The sequence below is a fragment of the Erpetoichthys calabaricus genome, chromosome 4 (assembly GCF_900747795.2).
Source record: "Erpetoichthys calabaricus chromosome 4, fErpCal1.3, whole genome shotgun sequence".
Classification (NCBI taxonomy): domain Eukaryota; kingdom Metazoa; phylum Chordata; class Cladistia; order Polypteriformes; family Polypteridae; genus Erpetoichthys; species Erpetoichthys calabaricus.
In genome coordinates, this window is record NC_041397.2 from 38,269,221 (window position 1) to 38,289,636 (window position 20,416).

The following is a 20,416-nucleotide window of genomic DNA, read 5'->3' on the forward strand; positions in this document are numbered from 1 at the left end:
AGAAAGGATATTGTAACCAACATCAAAGCAAGATGCAAACCTCACACTTCCACATACAAACAAATACACACATTTGCTGTTCAGCTCTTAACTAAACTGTCCCACATGTGCAGCTTAAATGGGGGTCTGTCTCTATATCTGACTAAATCAACTTCAAATTCAAAAATATTCTTTTGTTTTAAACCAAATAGCATTTGTAATATATTTCAAATTAAAAATTGCAAATCAATAAAGTAAGAAAAAATACAGTATTTTATTATTTCATTCCAGCAGTATACAGAATATCAAGATTCACTTAACATCCTAATATGACATCCACACAGCATTCTGACACTATTACAGTACTTCAGTATTTACATCGGGTATAGTGTCTGTTATACCCCTGAACTTTATTGCTAGTATATAAGCCTTGTTATAGGCAGGAATTCTCTGTTGCAATATTCTGTTAAGCTCAGAGAGATTTAGGTGGATGAGCTTTTGGTGTCCTGGATAATGGAAATTAATGCAAATCGCCATTTGGTGAGGATTAAGGACTGTGTCTCTGATATGGATGAGAGCAACACCGCAGCAGAGCAAGGAACAGACCTGTCTCCTTTTCACTTCACACTGTACACTTTGGACTATAAATAAAATGGCAGGTCATGTCACTTGGAGAAATTCTCAAGATGGTTTTTCATAAAGGGATGTTTTGACAAGAGGGATGAGACAGAGACTAGGAGTCAGGTGGAAAACTTTGTCTCTTGGTGCAAAGACAATTGTCTACATTTTAACATGAGTAAAACCAAGAAACTGGTTATTTACTTTACAGTTATGGGATAGTATGTTGGTAGGAGTGGAGGAGAGAATGATTAATTATTATGAATAATGTTGGACATTATGAATAATGGTGCACATCCTCTCTCGCACCATTTTTCAGCACTTTTGGCCAACAAATTTTTCAGCAGAAATGTTTCAAGGAACACAACTGGAGCTTCTATATATCAATGACCTTTATAAATGCCTCTATAATGCCTCACTGCAACTGTTAGGAGTCAGGAGTTTTCTTTTTTTTCTAGCAATTATGGTATGTATTTGTTTATTGTTATATTTTATTTATTTATTGTAAAAAGCCAAACTTCCACCTTGGGACAAATAATGCATAATCTATCTACAGTTATATTAGTTTAGTTTAGTTGCTTAACTGGTGTTTGTCACAAGAGCTTCTATTTACAGTTATCGTCAGTAAAAATCAAGCAAGGCAATAGCACATAAGATTATTATAAAGTATGTCATTGTTTTCTGAACAGCACAGTCGTGCAGCAGTTAGAAAAGCTTCAAATCTTGGACCCCATCATTGGCTGTGTAAAATTTCTATGTTTTTCTTATATCTCTTCTCCAGGTACTATAGTTTTGCTACCACATTCCCAAAGACATACAGGTTTCTTTAACTAGACATACTAAATTGGACCTGTGTGAGAGCGAGTGTAGATGTGTATAATTGGGCCCTGTGATGCACTGGGGTACTGTTTAGGGCTAGCTACTGCCTTAGGCCCTATGCTGCATAGATAGGCTCTGGCCCCCAGTGACTCATAATTGCATAAAGTTGTTCTGCGAAGGATATCCTACATTTATATTATATCCTTGTGGCAGATCACTAGAACAGAAAGAAAGTTAATAGTGATGCCAAAGCATTTAGTCATTTATCTTGTTTCTGCGTAGTAGTATTTTTGGCATGCATCAAACTAAAACATCAGGATAACACAAAATTCTGAAAAAGCAAGTGTTTAAATTGTTATGGCTATCTCTATGTCACAACATGATATAGCAAGTCCAAGAATAAAGTACCTTGAGATTATAGGGCATTTGTTGAAAAAGAAGAGCAACTACACTAAGAAGGAGTGACTAGTAATCAAACAACATAATTTGTAGGAAAGAAAACAGCTGTAAGATGCATCTAAACAATTTTTGCAGTATCTGAGACATCTAGTTCTTAGTAATTTTAATTTTGGAATCAAAATATATGGGCTGGGTATGAACAGTAATGCTTCCTGAGGATGTTATCGAGTAGGGGACTAAGCAGTATGCAGCGGTGCCTGGCCCTTTTTCTAAGACAGTGCAAGAGGGGGGTGCACATTTCCATAAAGGACTGAATGTGACCTTACCATTCTATGGATAGTGCATGCAGCTACAGAGCTACCTTAGACACCTGGGGCCTCATGTATAACGCCGTGCGTAGAACTCACACTATAACATGGCGTAAGCACAAAAGCGGGAATGTGCGTATGCACAGAAAAATCCAGATGCAGGAATCTGTGCGTACGCAAACTTTCACATTCTTCCACTACATAAATCCCGATCAGCATGAAAAGTAACGCACGTGCCTTCTGTCCCGCCCCAACTCCTCCCAGAATTATGCCTCTTTGAATATGCAAATCGATATAAATAGCCTTCTATGAAAAGACAATGGGAAAAGCACAGGGGAAAATATAAGAATTTCAGCGAATACCAAGTGCAGGCAAAGGAAAAACATACTATTTGTTGGTTTAAACAGTGGTATAATCAACAAAAGAAAGTTGATCAAGTGACATAGTGTCGGAGAAACTCGAAAGCTCAAGTTCACAAAGTTGCACAGTGCCCGAAATAAAAAAGAAATCACATATCAAAGTCACCGTGAAAAGGCAAGTCATAGCCCACCGTCTGAGTGTCATATGAAAGCTTATTAGGGTACAGACAAAAAAAATAGGCACACAGTGGGAAAAAAGCACGAAATGTCAACTTTAATCTTGAAATTTCCACTTTAATCATGTAGTTTATTTTGTCATTAAAGTAGAACATCATAAACTTCATCTTAAAATTGTTTATTTTACTAGTTTCTCAAGTAGCACGTTAAATGCTTTGTTCTGTGTTTGATCTTCTATGTGCTCTATGTGTGTGAATCACTACGTGCTTCCGTTCTTTCTCTTTCTCCGACAGGACACAGAATCCATTACATTCATGATATTACAGCTCTCTGAATAATTAAAATACTGAGATGTATACGTGATATCTTTTTCATGATGACAGGAATGAAAGCATGTTATTAAACATGGGAACATGGTGGCGCAGTGATTGTTCATATCTCACACAAGAGGCTTGCTGAGCCATGTGCGACCTTCGATGAAATTTATTACAGAAGTACTGTCTCTTTCAAACGTACTAACCTCCAATTCCTGTCCTTACTTTTCTTTCTCCAAATACCCAATTGCCACACAATCAGCTCTGTAATAGACGTTAAGCCATCTGTAAGCTCAGAACGCCGATTCTTCAAAACTTTTAAGGAACAGGAAATATCTTCGTAGTACATGTTTCATTATTCTATTTGTCTATCCTTCCAGTGTTGCGTCAGCACCAGCAATAATACAGTGCAAGGCAGGAGCTATCCGTGAACTAGCTAGCGCTGTGGCACCGTGTCCTCACATGTTTAATTATTAACTATACAGATTATTTAAATGAAGTTAAAGTTTTATCTGTATACTATAAGCAACATATTCTGCTGCATTTCATCTTAAAAATGATATCGTCATCATACACGCTTTATAAAGTGGCACAGGTTGTGCAATATTATAACTGTAGTGCAAGTTTACAGTGGGGTAATTGTACTTATAAGAACAAACAGTTCTACAAGGAGCACTTGATGGACTGATTGAGTGCGTTTATAGTTCTTGGGATGAAACTGTTTCTGAAATGCGAGGTCCGTACAGGAAAGGCTTTGATGCGTTGTGGCTGAGGTAGTGTGTGCTTGAAACTGTATACCGATAATTCTCTTTCCGATCAGCTGCTGCTGTGATTCCCCACTCAGATACAGTGATATAAATACTCCGAGTGGTGCAGTGAGAGTAATATGGAAAAAGATGATCCGCTGTGGCAACCCTTAACGGGAGCAGCTGAAAGAAGAAGAAGATGCAGTGAGAGTAACAACGCTAAAGCAGTTATGGTATTTGGAATACTATGGCTATTCCCTGGACCATTATATTGCTACAGGTTAATAACAATCAGATGCATTACACTAATAAACAATATGCAGTTAATTTCAGTGTATTTATAAAGCCGCGTCAGGAATGTGGGTCTAAGAAAGAAAGGGTGACCACACAGGAACAGTAGCACTGCTTTGACGCTGGGTGCCGCCAGTCTGCAAAACCGAGCAGAGAAATTGTGTATGCCAGGGTATGAGGTACCGTGGAAATGTGCGTGGCTTTACGCCAAGTTTAGGTTTTATACATCGCGATTTGAGCGTGGAAACGTTCGTACGCAACATTTCTGTGCGTACACACCGTTTATACATGAGGCCCCTGGTCTTTTAAGTCTATAAGAAGTTTACACCTGGTGGGACACCAAGAGCCACTAGAGATAGTTTTGGCCTGGACTACTTAGAGTGAAGGATATGATGCCCTTTGCATCAGCCAGAGACATGGTGAGATTCACATCTACAATGCTAGATCTTGGAGACAGCAGCATTAGCCACAATGCCATCATACCACCCTTACAGCAGGTAGTAATGTTTAATAATAACTCTGCTCCACAAAGCCAATTTATTTTATGTGTTTTTCTATTGCAAATTATTGCTCTAAGATGTTTTAAATCTTACAGTTGGAAGATTATGTGTATGACTGCCACAGTGAGTGAGTGTTGAGATCAAGTCAGAAACCTTTTTTTTTTAAGTCAAAAGCGTAATCACTGGGAAACATGCCCTCTATTATTCATATCTTCTTTTAGAATTATCATACAATACACTACATCTTTGGTGTCTATTTTTCTTGTGGCTATTTTAGATTTTTGCAGCTTCTACTTACAAGCAACTTACTTGTCACTCTGTTTTCCAGAAAAAGAGAAGATAAGTCTAAACATAGGTTTCTGTTTATTTTTTTAGGATGTGTAGCATCAGCATTATGAGCTCTTTTAGAGTTTAAAAGTACATTTGTTTTCCCTGTTGTCAAGCAAACCATATTTTTCTTTTATGTTTTCTCACACTATATTTAAATCAGTTTTCTTTAGATCTAGCTCTGAACATACCTGTTTTGATTTTGCTCAGTTCCACATTAGTATGGCTATTTAGGAATGACAGACGTTTTGTATATGGTCCTCCATTTACAGGGGCTCAAAATTATTTGGACAGTTGTTTGACACCTGTTCCATAGCCAGGTGTGAGCAGGTCCCCCATTATTTCATTAACTTTTAACCAGGTAGAAGGTCAACAGTGTGGAATTTGCATTTGGAAGCTGTCTCTGTGAACTCTCAACATGAGTTCCAAAGAGCTGTCCATACAAGTAAAAACAGGCCATCAGAGAAAACAAAACAAACCCATCAGGGAGATAGCAGAAACACCAGGGGTGGTCAAATCAACCATCTGGTACATTCTTAAAGAGAAGGACAGCACTGGTGAGCTCAGCAACACCAGAAGGCCTGGACAACTATTGAAGATAACTGTGCTGGATGATCACAGAATTCTTTCCTTGGTGAAGTATAACCCCATTCACAGCATTGCCTATCACTGCCAAGAGAAGACTTCATGAAAGTAAATACAGAGGGTTTACCACAAGGTGCAAACCACTGGTAAGCCTCAAGCATTGCATGGACAGATTAGACTTTACCAGAAAATGTTTTTAAAAAACCATTCCAGTTGTGGAACAGTTTTCTTTGGACAAATGAAACTAAGATCAATATGTACCAGAATGATGGATAGAGAAGAGTTTGGAGAACAGAAGGAGTGGCTTGTAATCTGTAGCATATACTACATCCTCTGTAAAACATGGTAGAGGGATTGTGTTAAAACATGGGCATGCGTGACTGCCAATGGAAGTGGGTCAATAGTATTTATTGAAGATATGAATGCTGACAGAAGTAGATGATTTCTGAAGTGTATATAGCTGTACTGTTTGCTCAGATTAACACAAAGGCTGCAAAACTGATAGGATGAAGCTTCACGGTATAGATGGACAATGAGTCAAAAGAAGTGGAATATTCAATCAGTTGACCTCAACCCAAATGGACATGCACTTCAGTTGCTGAAGACAAAACTGAATGCAGAAAGTCCAACGAACAAGCAGAACCTGAAGACAAATGCTTTGCAAAGCAACAGTATGGTGGAAACCCAGCACTTGGAGATGGACTTGGGTTCCTGACTTCAGGCAGTCATTGACTGGAAAGGACTTTCAAACAAGTATTGAAAATGATCATTATATTTATGATTATGTTAGTTTGTCCAAATACTTTTGGGCCCCTGAAAATGGAAGGACCATATATAAAAATGGCTGTCTTTTCTAAATGACTCATATAATATTTTTGTTAAAACCATCCATCCATTTTCCAACACGCTGAATCCGAACACAGAGTCACGGGGGTCTGCTGGAGCCAATCCCAGCCAACACAGGGTGCAAGGCAGGAACCAATCCCGGGCAAGGTACCAACCCAGCGCAGGACACACACACCCACACACCAAGCACACACTAGGGACAATTTAGAAACGCCAATCCACCTAATCTGCATGTCTTTGGACTGTGTGAGGAAACCAGAGCACCCAGAAGAAACCCACGCAGACACGGGGAGAACATTCAAACTCCATGCAGGGAGGACCCAGAAGAGAACCTGGGTCTCCTTACTGCGAGGCAGCAGCGCTACCACTGCGCCACCGTGCCGCCCTTTGTTAAAACCCTTTGAATTAAAGCTGTAAGTGTACACTTCAATTGCATCTTGATTGCTTCATCTCTCTATACATGCCTAAGGTGGTAACCGCTGGTGGTTTCTGGCATGCCACTCATTGTCCGACCATGTCCCAGACAAGCTCAATAGGGGGCAAATCTGGGATAGCAAAGAAGTGGCACATAGGGGTTATCCAGAAACTGTAGCACATTTCATGTCATGATGTTGGGCTTTTTCCTGTTGAAATACCACCAGGGTGCCTCGGCAGGTAGGGCAAACCTCAATTTCCAACATCTCTGTTATGTATTGACTACATGGAAACAATGTGTCTGAGATGGGAACAAGAGTGGAACATAATGGCACCCCACACCATAATACTTGTTGTTGGGGCAGTATGTCGCTGCAAAGTGCAATTGTCTAGGAGGCTTTCACCACAGTGCACTGCATAAACAGATTTATCCATCATAGTACAGTAAATTGAAGTGGTACTCATCCAAAAACACAGTGTGATGCCACTCTTGCTGCCATTAGTGGTGCTCTTGGCGCCAATACAGTTGCAGATGCCTGTGGTCAAGGGTATTTCAAGCAATAGACGGGCATTCTGCTGCAAATGGCATTGACCAGTGCATCCGGACAACTGTTGACATGTGACAGACCCCAGCAGTTGGACTAGGGTCTGTAATGTGGCTCTTTGGTCCATAACGGCTATGTGAATGAGATGCTCATCATCCAGTTTGTTTGTGCATCAGGGAGCTCTGAAACCCTCAGTTTAGTGGATTTCAAAACTGTTTCTGATTAAATGTTTTGGTTTTGCCAGTTGTTAGTTTGTCGGTCCAGCTAACACAGTTCCAGCAGGTGGCCACATTCCCTCTTGCCAACAGGAAATTCAAGAATATCTGCTAGAACTAAAAATGTGGGTGGACATTGTGTATATTATGGCCAATTAGATTCTCCTTTTGATGAAATAGTACTCTATTATTTGTAGTACTAGGGTGTTGTACCGTGTTAGCCATTATGAATGTAGAGAAAAGCCAAGCAAAATGACACCTTTTATTGGCTAACTAGAAAGATTACAATATGCAAGCTTTCGAGGCAACTCAGGCCCCTTCTTCAGGCAAGATGTCATTACTCTATTATTGAAAGATAAGACTCCCACACCTATATTGACTATTTGCTCATATAACATTATTCAATTTATTCATGTTGTATAAACAGAAAAGCCAAGCAAAATGACACATTTTATTGGCTAACTAGAAAGATTACAATATGCAAGCTTTCGAGGCAACTCAGGCCCCTTCTTCAGGCAAGATGTAATACAGAAACTGAAGTTTCCTATGCTTATATACACACTCTAGGACAAGAAACAACATTGGTAAATATTTAAATGAGAGATTTTGAATGTAAAAAATTAATAGATTCATTCAGGCTAGGGTTAATTTAGCAAGAGAGAAAAGAACAATGTATTGTCAAGATCTCTGGATAACATAACTGTCCAACAAAGTCTTTTGAAGTTTGTAATGAGTTTTTTCAAAACAATGTGGGTCTGTAGACAGGTTGTCTGTCATTCTGAGAGATGTAAACAATCCTCATACCTGGCCATAAAACTCTTGTCTTTATTCAATCCATGTTGTAAAGTATTAAATTTTAGCATGAGTTTAACTTCCCATTCTTTTCTCTCTTGCTGTGTTTTGAAGTTGCCCATAAGCACTGTGACCTTAAAGTCCTTCTCACAGTGTCCATGGCTGTTGAAGTGGGCCGCCACAGGAACATCTGTGTTGCCATGTTTAATGTGGAACCTGTGTAAGTTCATTCTCTGGCGGAGTGTTTGTCCAGTTTCTCCCACATAGAGTGCAGTGTCAGGACATTTCATGCAGAAAATTAGGTAGACTACATTAGATGATCTGCAGGAAAATGATCCCTTGATGTGATGTTCAAGTCGGCAGTGTGGTATAACTATACGGCCTGTATCATAGATGTGGGCACATGTTTTGCATCTTTTCTGTAGGCATGGAGATGTGCCATTTTCTGTTGGTTCACTTAGGGAGCCTCAGACAATTAATTGTTGAAGGTTTGGTGGTTGTCTGTATGCCAGGAGGGGAGGTTCAGGAAATACATTTTTCAGTGTTTGGTCATTGTTTAGTATTGGCTGAAGTTCTTTTATAATTTTTCGAAGTGTTTCAAGATGTGGGTTGTAGGTGACAACAAGGGGGATGCGATCCTTGTTGTCTTTGTTTTTATATTCCAGAAGGTTGTCTCTGGGTATGGCAGTAGCTCTTCTTATTTGAGTGTCTGTTGTTTTCGGGGTGTAACCTTGTTTGATGAAATCTTGTCTGAGCTCCTGCAGTTGTTGATCACGGTCTGTTGGGTCTGAGCAAATACGATTGTACCGTATTGCTTGGCTGAAAATAATGGAGCGCCTTATATGCTTGGGGTGGAAGCTATCATTTTTCAGGTAGGTCCGTCTGTCTGTCGGTTTGTGAAAAATAGAAGTTACAAGGGTGTTGTCTTTCAGTTGAACGGTGGTGTCAAGGAAGCTGACTTCTGTTTTTGAGTAATTCAGCTTCAGCTTTATGTTGGGGTGAAAACAATTATATTCATTATGAAAATGGAGGAGGTCCTTTTCACTGGCAGTCCAGATTATGAAGATGTCATCTATGTAACGGAGATACAACATTGGTTTTACGATGCACATTGACATGAAATCTTCCTCCAATTTTGCCATAAAAAGATTTGCATAGTGAGGTGCAAACCGACATCCCATTGCAGTCCCCATTGCCACATAATGTTTTGCAGAAAAGCAAATGTTGCATCAGCGTAAAACCCCATGGTAATTTCATTACCTTACTATACCCACTAAAAGCTTCTACACTTACCCTGTATATAAAGGAAAGAATAAAAGAGCAAAATATGAAATAGCCTGACTTACAATGATATTATGGTTGTCATCATTTGGTTTTGAACATCCAGCAAGACATGGTGATTTATATTCAATACCATCAGCACCACATATAGGATTAAATTCATCTTTGTTGCAGGATAAATTTTCATAACAGTCAGGAATCTTGTTAGTCAAATTACTGAAATGGAAATGAGAGACAAAAACACATTTTAAGTTTGTAGTAGTGCAATGCTGTGTTCAGCTTGATTGTAAAAAGTACAGATAAGTGATTTTAATATGTTAATTGATGAGACAATACTGGTGTTTGTGTGCATTCCACTGTATTCTAATGTAAGCTCTCATTTCAATAATTTTTTGTTATGACTAATTCAATGAATGTATTGGAATCTCTGTCGTTTGCAATCATTCATTTGTAAGGAACAAATCACCATTATCAGAGTGCAAGAAAATGGTCAATTGGGATTACTGATTAACGAGAATCCTAAACTTATGGCAAAGGATCAAATAAAGAATCTAAACAGCTTGAATGGGCAGTTATCTGAAATAGGACAGTTGCTGTACTTATAAAGAAAACAAAAAAAATAATTCACTAGAAATAGATGTGTTAGGAAAAAAAAGGAAAACAGACAGAAAGTAATTCAGATGTATCATGGACATCTTTATGCTTTTCTTTATATACTGTGAGAGGCACAGTGGTTTAGAAGTTTACACTGCTGCCTCACAGCTCCAAACAGGTCTCTAACTTTGTGAAGTTTGCATGTTCTCCCTTTATCTGCTTTAATTTTCTCTTGGAACTCTGGTTTTCCTCACATATATCAAAGACATGAATGTTAGGCTGATTGGAGATTCCAATATGGTCAAGCATAAATCAGTGTATCCTGTGATGGGCTTGCAACTAATCCACATATAAATACCTGTAGTGATAAGCTGTGACCCTAAAACCATGTGGTGAACCTAAAGTATATTTAAAGAAAACAGATGTTTCCTAACTAAAGGCATTTTATTTACAAAGCATAAATTAAAAATAATATCAAGTATATTTTTTACTAGTAATGACCTACCAGAAAAGACATCTTAGGCACTATCTATAATAGATGAATTTTCCTTTTGCCTTCTAATATTCGTTTTCCTTCCTTTGTGTCTATAATTCCCTCTGTCTTCAAACATTCAGCCCTCGTTCCACACAGTTTTTTGTTTGCACCATATTGTAATATCCTCCTGGACCCTAGTGGTAACATGTGAAGGGCCAAGCAAGTCCTGAATGTTTGTTCTTTTCCTTCAAATTGCATGGATTTAGCATATCTCCAGCCATTAAGGCTGTACCCTCATGTGCTCCATCCTGATGGATTCACATCCAGCTTCTTTGCCTGGCTTATTATTAGTCACAGGTCACCAACAAAAGGTTCTCTGAGAACCTTTGGTTTTGATGCTATAGATCTTTTCTCCTGGGCAGGTATCCAGCTAAGGCCAGAATGTGCAGATCACCTTAACATAGCTAAGAACTAAAAACAGACTTGAATACATAAACAAACTACTACCACAGGTTAAATAAATCCTAAAATAAAGCTTACCTTGAATACTGAAAATTGACCCCTGCAACCTTCTGAGTGGCACAGCCAAGAAAAAGTAGTGGAATAGCTAGTCCAATGCATAAAAATATAGCGACAGTGCACATAAAAGAAGAGTCTTTGATCGACATATGGAGTCTCTTCATAATTACACCTCCAATCACAATGCCTAATACTGCTGCAGGAATATTTACACCCCCTAAAAATTGAAGGAGAAGAATAACTTTCAATGACTTCCTCAGTGAAAAAAGAGGAAAAAAGGTACAGGTAGCAAGGTGCATTGAAATTCTAGTGCAGAGTATAAGCAATGCGACTAATACTGCACATAAAACATTGCTGTACATTTTTGTCAATGGTTTTTGTTCTGACAACACAATAAATATCACAAGAGCTATGATCATCAGATGTGGAGATTGAAGCATAATGTTTTGAACTACTGAAATCATTTAGAAGAAAGTATTGTGATGGAAAGACTATTACAGGCAAGAAATGTGTAGTAAATAAGATGCCTGTTTTACACTAAACAAGTCACTGTGGACATTTTTAGTCAGGCAAATAATTTAAGTAGAGTCATGCTCCGAGTTATGGTTCCGAGTTATTCTTGGAACAGGTAATTTGGCCATACTTCAAATACCGTATATAGGTCACAAAGTGTACGGGTCATTGCAATGGAGGGTTTGTGGGTCTGGTGTGATTTAACGGCATGCATACTGCCAGTATGCAGTACCACAAAGTGTTCTTCATGTTTCTGTGGCTGCATGCTGGGTCTGTGTACGACACTGTTTCTCAACCACTGGTTTGTGCTGCTGGTGGGTTGCAGGTTACTGTGGTTGGTATGTAACTGGGTTGTGGTGGGTTGCCAAAGTAATTGGCAGTGCTGTACAGCATGTTTCCCCATTTCTAAATGAGCTTGTTTCACTAAGAGGGACCCCGATCAATGCAAAACTGGACACTGTAAATGTTGAAAAATGCTGGTGGAAGGAAGGTGGTGTGGGCCACATACATAAGAATTATTTATGTGGAACAGCATTAATCAAAACAAATCTTAGAGTCTTCCAAGAGTCAGAAAACATATGAGATCCTGTTAAATAATAGTAACAATAATGAAATAGTTATTACTGTGACTAGGTTTTCCATTTTCTTGAACATGATTACCCTATTGTTTTCCTATGGCCCACTGCTATTAGTACAATCAGCCATAAAATGATGCATGACTGTATATTAATCTATGAGTGTATCTTTTTTGCACAAATAAAATGTATGAAATCTGTTAAATTTACTAACACTGACCCTGGTAAATGTTATCAAGTGCCTGAACAGCTGTGTAAAAGTAAGTACAATCCATGAAAAGGAACAAAATAACCTATGGATATTTGGTCTTCATTTCAACTATATGGACAAATAAGGTGATCTAATTTAAGAGATAACTATTAAAATTAATTTTTGCAATCGTTCATTTGACCAAATAAGAAATATAATTGTCTGCTGTGGAAAAAAATAAATGCATCTCTAGCTTCAGTAGGTGGAGTGGTGGCTCTGAGGCTAGGGATTTGCACCCACAATTGGAAGGTTGCCACTTTGAATCCTGTAAATGGCAGAAGTGATTTCATACTGTTGAGCCCTTGAGGAAGGCCCTTAACCTGCAATTGCTCCATCCTGGGTATGATGTTAACCTGCATCCAGCCCTGCAAGCAGGTCCTCCAACCTGCAGGGAGAGTTTGGGGTGGGTGGTAGGATTGGCACTCCAGCCCACTGTAAAAAACACTCACACTGTTCCACTCCATTCAAACTAGTTTGGTGCTGAGGTGTCACCTGTTGCACAGCTGTGCCCAGGTCCTAATTTAGGATCCTGAGGTGGTTTGTCATGTGGTGGGTGTGGCAACATGCTGTGTCAGTCCATGCTCCCAATCTCTGTCTCTAGATTCAGTAGCAGGTATTACGGAGTTTAGTAGAACTTCTTGAAGACATTTCTTATAATTGTCTGTCAGTCCACTGCATCAACTTGGAGAAATGTTTGTCCACTCCCCCTCACAGAATTCTTTCAACAGTATGATATTTAATGGCTTTCTTACATGTTCTGCCCGTTTCAAGTCACTCACCAACATTTCTGTAGGGTAAAGATCCACTCCTGGACTTGGGCTTTCCATACCATCCACCTCTCATTTTTGAGTCATTCCTTGTGGATTTACTTGACTTTTTTATTGTCAGTGTTTTATTTTAAGGTTCACTCATGGTTCCGCCTTAAATTCTTATTAAGCACTCTCTGATACAATGTTGATTGACTCTGGGGTTGCAAGCTCGCCAGGCCCTGAGATAGAAAATCAACACTAAAGATAATGTTTCCACTTCCATGCTTTAAGGAGGGCATGAAGTTTTTTGCTCAAAGGCAATTTTTGCTTTATTCCAGATATGATGTATTGAAACAGTTCTGCCTTTGTCTTACCCATCCACAGCACTGATCTGCTCTTTATTTAGGTGTTATCTGCCAAACTTTAGTTGTGCACCAATGTTTTTCTTTAAGTGCAGAGGCTTCTTCCTTTCTGACCTTGCTAGTAAGGAAAAATTGTGCTATCCCTTTTGGTTGATTGACTCCTGCACTTTGACATTGACTAAGACAAGACTTGCTGTCCTTTACTGTCATCCTGGGGCTCTTGGAAACTTCCATCTGTGTTTTTAGGTCAACTCTGAGGGCTGTATTTGGTGCCATCACCAGTTTTGGATTGTTTTCCAGTCATTTGACATTTTCTCCATTTTAAGAGGCCGTGTTTAGAGAAGACTTTAAACTCTTCCTGATCTTTAAGACATAAACAGTCTTTCTTTTGAGGGCATCAAAGAGTTCTTTTAATTTTGGCCTAATGTAGACATAAATAGCAATGTGTATATAAATAGTAAAGATCAAAATATGCTTCTGATGTTTATGTAAGACAGAGACAAGTTAGTTTGTCTAATTTCATACAATGATGAACTTAGGGGTGTACCAACTTTTTCCACATAAGGACCTTGCATTTCTGTTGATTTAATAGTACAGATGTGTGTGAAAGATATATACTGGTATTTTTTAAGATTAGATCACCTTTATCTAACATTGTTTAAATAATTATGAAATATCTTTTTGTCCAAAAATGTAAAGCAAAGACAAAACGTTAATGGGATGTACCCACTTTTAATTGTCAAAAACAATAAACATTCCCTTTCATATCGTTACAAACGTAAAAAAATAAAAGTAACTGCACAGCTTCAGTAAAGCTGTATAAAGAATTGTTTTTTAAGCAAATATATATTTTGTCAGAATAAGCAAATAAGCACTTCAGTATATAGTAAAATAATTTTTCTTGCAAAAGTCTTACCTATTAGCAAATTTGCAAATGATGCTGTGACATTAAACTGCCTTTCATGAAACTTTGCCATGAACGTAGCCAGTCCAGCAACCATGGCTGACAAGTTAACTTGGGCTAATACAACAAGAAGGTAGATTGGATTCCTCAATGTCCTTAGCAAAACCACTGGAAAACCTGTGGTAAAAGAAAAATTCAATAGAATGTGGGTGTTACTTGAGCTCGAATTTAAAACTTGAGGCATCATTTCTACAGAGGTTTATACTATTTTATACTGAAGGCATTAGGACTGCAGGATGCTTAGCACAACTACCCACCACTCCAAGGACCTGGGTTTGATTCCTGGGTCGTTTACTGACTGTTTAGAATTTGTATGCTTCTGTAAGTATTTTCTGGGATCTCAGTTTTGCTCAAACTGTATCATAAATGTCAGTTACTGTACATACAGCTGTTTGTGCAGAACATCATCAGCATCATTAAATTTGCTGATGACACTACAGTCATAGGGTTGATTACTGGGGGGGTGGAGGCAGAATATAGGACAGAGGTGGCAGGACTCATGGCCTGGTGTCAGGAAAACAACCTCTAGCCCTGAATACAGATAAAACCAAGGAGATGAGTATCAACCCAAAGAAGAGGAAGCTGCAGCACACTCTCATTTACATTGGTGAGGCTGAGGTGGAGAGAGTAAAAATCTTCAAATTCCTTGGAACCCACATCAGCGACGACCTGACAATACACAACAACTCATTAACTGAGCACAAAAAAGACAGTTCTTTCTGAGGAAGTTGAAGAAATTTATCATGCCAACCAAAATTCTCACCAATTTCTACAGGGTTATAATAGAGAGTGTTATCACCTGCTCTATTATTGTATGGCACGGTAACTGCTCCTTGCAAGGAAAGTAGGCACTCCAGCGTGTAATTAAAACTGCACAGCACATCTCTGGAGCAACCTTCTCCTCCCTACAGGACATCTACACTAGTAGGGTCATTAGGAGGGTGCGCAACATAATTAAAGACAATACTCATCCTCAACACACGCTTTTCACGCTGCTTCCCTCAGGGAGGTGCTACAGGAGTGTGAAATCACGCACCACAAGACTGACGCACAGTTTTTTTCCACAAGCATTCAGACTCCTCAACATGCTCAAATTAAAGTCAATCCAAACCACAACTCATAGCCTCATAAATGGTAATGACTGCTGTGGTATGTCATCATGCACTGTGCACCTTATTTTGTAATCTTATAATTGTAATTGTTATTTGTTTTTATACTTCTTTGTCTTTCTGTCTTTGTTTATAGAGAAAAGCCAAGCAAAATGACACCTTTTATTGGCTAACTAGAAAGATTACAATATGCAAGCTTTCGAGGCAACTCAGGCCCCTTCTTCAGGCAAGATGTAATCTTTTGTTTATGAAGGTGAGCAAGCAAAATAAGAATTTCATTACATGGTTTTAACATGTGTTTTTACTGTTTATATGACAATAAACTTCTTGTATTATTGGCTGTTTTTTATCATGAAAATACAACTCTGAATTGTCTCTGACATCACCTACTCTGATTATCCAATGTCCATATTAGTGTAAAGGTTCTGAATGAGGAAACAAATGGGCATAAACATAAACTATATTGCATATTCAACACACTTGCTTTTCTGTGTTCAAGAGTTGCCATTACCCAGGAAAGATATTGATCAACTCAGTTTGTAGGGTTTCGACCTAATAAGCTTCACTTTATAAATTATTACAGCTTTGTGATCTGAGAATATTTTTTTTCTCAAAATTCCCAGTTTATCTCATTAAATCATGATTTTAATCATGCTCCCAGTCCAGTACATTTAAGAAGCAGAATGTGCAGACTAAATTTAACATTATTAAATTGCTATGGGCTGAAAGTTTACAGAACATTCTACACAGAAAAGTTTACAGAAAATTCTATTCAATATTAATGGGGTTTTATATCATCGGTCAATTTATTTTAACTTGTGGAAAAACAGAGAATGGTCTTGACAAATTAAAGATGTACTGTATAAGTTTCTACCTAGTGCATTCTTTTGATCTCTGCTTATACAAACACATTTCCTTATACCCTAATATTATGCTTGATACACCTTTGCACAGATTTTTTTCTACACTGTAAAAACAAATATGAATAAAGAAAGTGGTTCTCTCTATTCATTTGTGTTAGAATGGGAATTTATTTGTGAAAACAGCAAAGTAAGTGTTACATCTGTGTTTAATATCCAGTTTTTAAAAATCTGATATACCCACCCATCTACCTTCAAGCCAGCACTATTTCTGACATCCCATTTGATGGCACCAAATAGTTATATTCCATAAATATTTACAATATATATTTATTTTTATATATATTAATTAGATGTGGTTGTTCTATTGTCGGCCTTAATGTATAAATATTTTAATTAATAAATATTTTTCTGTCAAGGGTTTTGCACTTTAGTGGTTACATTTTTGTTAACAATACCTGGTTGATTTTGTATTTAGTATATTTGCATTTATTAGAAATTACCATAGTATTAATTAATGATAATAACCCAAGTAAATGTGGAAAAATGTTACCTTACAGTGTGTAAAAAAATTTAAAATATTCATCCCTGCTGTAAGACAAATATATCAAATATTTTTACTGTTTATATGACAATAAACTTCTTGTATTATTGGCTGTTTTTTATCATGAAAATACAACTCTGAATTGTCTCTGACATCAATCCTTTCTTGTTGTTGATTATTATTACATCTACAAAGCCTCTTCACAACTCCAGGGTCTCAGGTTCAAATTTTCCCTGAGCAGTGTGTGTGGCCTTTGTATATTCTTCTCATTCTACCAAAGTGTTTGAATACATCCTACAGATGTGTATGTTAAGGTAATTGGTCACTTTAATCTAGCATGCTTTGGATGATTGATAGACCAGGACTACATTTAAGTTTAGGTTCTTGTCTTGTGGACGAGGTTGCTGTCCCCAGAATATTGTCAGTCAGTCAGTCAGTCATTGTCCAACCCACTATATCCTAACACAGGGTCATGGGGGTCTGCTGGGGCCAATCCCAGCCAGCACAGGGCTCAAGGCAGGAACAAGTCCCCAGGCAAGGAGCCAGCCCACCGCAGGACACACACACAACCACACACCAAGCACACACCAGGTACAATATAGGATCGCCAATGCACCTAACCTGCATGTCTTTGGACTGTAGGAGGAAACCAGAGCACCCAGAAGAAACGCAGACATGCAAACTCCATACAGGGAGGACCCAGGAAGCTAACCCAGGTCTCCTTACTGCGAGGCAGCAGCGCTGCCACTGTGCCACCGTGCTGCCCCCAGAATATTGTAAGCTTTAAAAAGATTAAAATCATTCAGTGGATGGTACATTTTATATATCTGTATCCATTATGAATTTATCATTACCTAATTTAAGTTGGAGTAAACAGACTTGTTGTGAAGAGCTGCATGTGAGGGGGAAGTTAAGCATGGTCTCTAAGCCTGTAATTATGGTTAGTCTAGTTATGGTGGATCATATATAGCACACATCTGTGTCATTATACACTTTTAGTTTAAAAAAAAACAGCATTCTCAAACTCACTTAACCCAATTCAGAGTTGCATGTAACTGAAGTCTACCCTGGCAGCACTGGGCACAAGTCAATAAATAGTCCTCAAAAGGGTGCTACACTACTTTAGGACCCTATTGCCACATAAAGTGATCTTTGGGAAAGTGCCAGCTGATCTTTGGGAAAGTGAGAGGAAAACCAGAGTAGAGTTGTGGGTAGCATCCACAAACTAGACACTGACAATAACTGGGCACAAGATTCACAATCAGGATTTTGGATACAATAGGCAGCAGCACTAGTCACCATGCAGCCCATTTGATTTGTTTATTCCTTATAAAACAAACAAAGGACAGATCCATGAACAAAATACTGACAGTAAAGTATTTGTATTTTTGAGTACATGCAGTGATTCTGTGGTAACTGCATTACTAATGTTTTGATAAAGCATAAATCAGAAGCAAGCTCAAGGCAAATCCAAAGCTGTGTGACTTAAATTATAAAAATCAATGTTGTGCAACATCACAATGCCCAGCTTTGGCCATAAATACCTCAAATGAAAGAGTGGATATTGATTGTTTACTGGGGCATACACATTTTTCAAGGAAAATTGTCTTCCAGAATATTTAGTTGTAAAGAATATCTTTCTTTAAATCTTTAAACATAACCATAAAATAACAATAGTAATTCACTTCAACATATATACGTTCTCTATAAAATATTACCTTACAGTGTGTATAAAAATTTAAAATATTCATCCCTGCTGTAAGATAAATATATCAAATCCCAGTGCTGCCATTGTCTAATTGAAAACTGAGGTTCCTTGGCATAACACTAATTTAATAACTTGTTACACAGGGGATGCAAAGAAAAAAGAGACTTCCTAACTGATCAGTAAAACATATTAAAGAGTTTATTCCTCAGAAAGGCTCTGACAGACAGTAGTTCAAATCTGTACTACGATTTTGATTAATGTTTACAGTTTCCTTCACTAAAGTACATAAATCAGAAAAAAATATAAAAGAGAAGAACAAGTACAATACATTTAACTTGGCAACCGGAAAATAGAACAATATACAGGTAAAATTCCGTTACAACGAACTCACAGGGACCTAAAAAATATTTTGTTGTAACGAAAATTTTGTTGTAATGAGATTCTGTATTTGTTACTATAGTGCTTTCTTTAACTTGTATCCAGGCGTTTTGAATAATTTCAATAGCTTCTTTCGCGTTAATTTTAATCTCCTCCTGCCTACAAGTTATGCTGACAAGAATTTTTCTTAGCATTTCCTTTTGTGCACTTTGTTATAATGAAAGTATCTGCTGAATGTACTTCGTAGTAACGAGATTTCTATAAACTTGTGTCATATGGGGATCATAAAAATACTTTGTTGTAATGAAAATTTCGTTGTAAAGATATTCATTGTAATGGAATTTTACCTGTAATATAATTGCATAAATATATTACCTTTTCCATTAAAATAGTCATACTTTAAATAAAATTATGGAAACTACTTGCTTTTAATGAATTCCAGTAATGTTTGGTTTCTCGTGCTTTCTTCTTTCATTTTATTCTTTGATCTTTTGTTTGACAATTGAACATCAGCCTTTAAAGAAAATACAAGATTTAAAATAGATACAAAGTATACTCTTAAACATTATAGGAACTATGGATATTAAAAGGAAGTTTAAATAATAACATAGGCACTGGTGCACCTTGAGCTAAAAGTTCCTGCATTTGAACAACTTTAAAGAAAAACAATTTATTCATTTTAATTATTAGTTAGGTGAGCCCTGCAGCTTCTCATCTCCAGGGGTCTCATTTATAAAACTTTGTGTGGATCTGGGCGTTAAAATATGCATATACCAAAAAACATAAATATGCATATGCCAAAAAATATCATATTTACAAAACTGGACATACACACATTTACAAGATGATTGTGATTTATGCAATTTACCCTTTATAAATCACAATCATCTTGTAAATGTGTGTATGTCCAGTTTTGTAAATATGATATTTTTTTGCACCTCAAACCCTGTCTAGCTGCCACCCTGAAACTACCTTTTATGAACTATGCTAATCAACCTCATACATATGCAGTCACAATGCTGCAGACTTTCATTGGCTGGTAGAACAGCCTCCCACCTGCCGTATTGGGACAGTATCAACTATATTTCAGAAGTCCTGTGATGCACTCCACAAATGATTGCAACAAAAGAATGTGTAACATTATAGCACCATGTTTCTGTGTTCTGAGGCTCAAATTAATGTGTAAGGCACCAGTGTCTGAGCATCTGCAAAAGCTAATTTGCCTCCAAACAAATGAATCATTGGGTGAACCAGGCTACCAAGTATCATCTTGGCATCCCAGATGATTTGTGTACAGATGA

The 20,416-nt window shown here is 37.7% G+C and overlaps 1 protein-coding gene across 1 annotated transcript in view; it reads right to left on the bottom strand.

Moving 5' to 3' along the window:
- The window catches only part of slco2b1 (solute carrier organic anion transporter family, member 2B1), a 125,252-nt gene that overhangs the window by 12,819 nt on the left and 92,017 nt on the right, over nucleotides 1-20,416 (bottom strand). The window contains exons 8-11 of the mRNA XM_028799342.2: nucleotides 19,542-19,629; nucleotides 14,469-14,633; nucleotides 11,125-11,320; nucleotides 9,581-9,731 (exon numbers count right to left, since the gene is read on the bottom strand). Coding sequence (XP_028655175.1) covers nucleotides 9,581-9,731; nucleotides 11,125-11,320; nucleotides 14,469-14,633; nucleotides 19,542-19,629 — 600 coding nt within the window. The remainder of the gene's footprint in view (nucleotides 1-9,580; nucleotides 9,732-11,124; nucleotides 11,321-14,468; nucleotides 14,634-19,541; nucleotides 19,630-20,416) is intronic.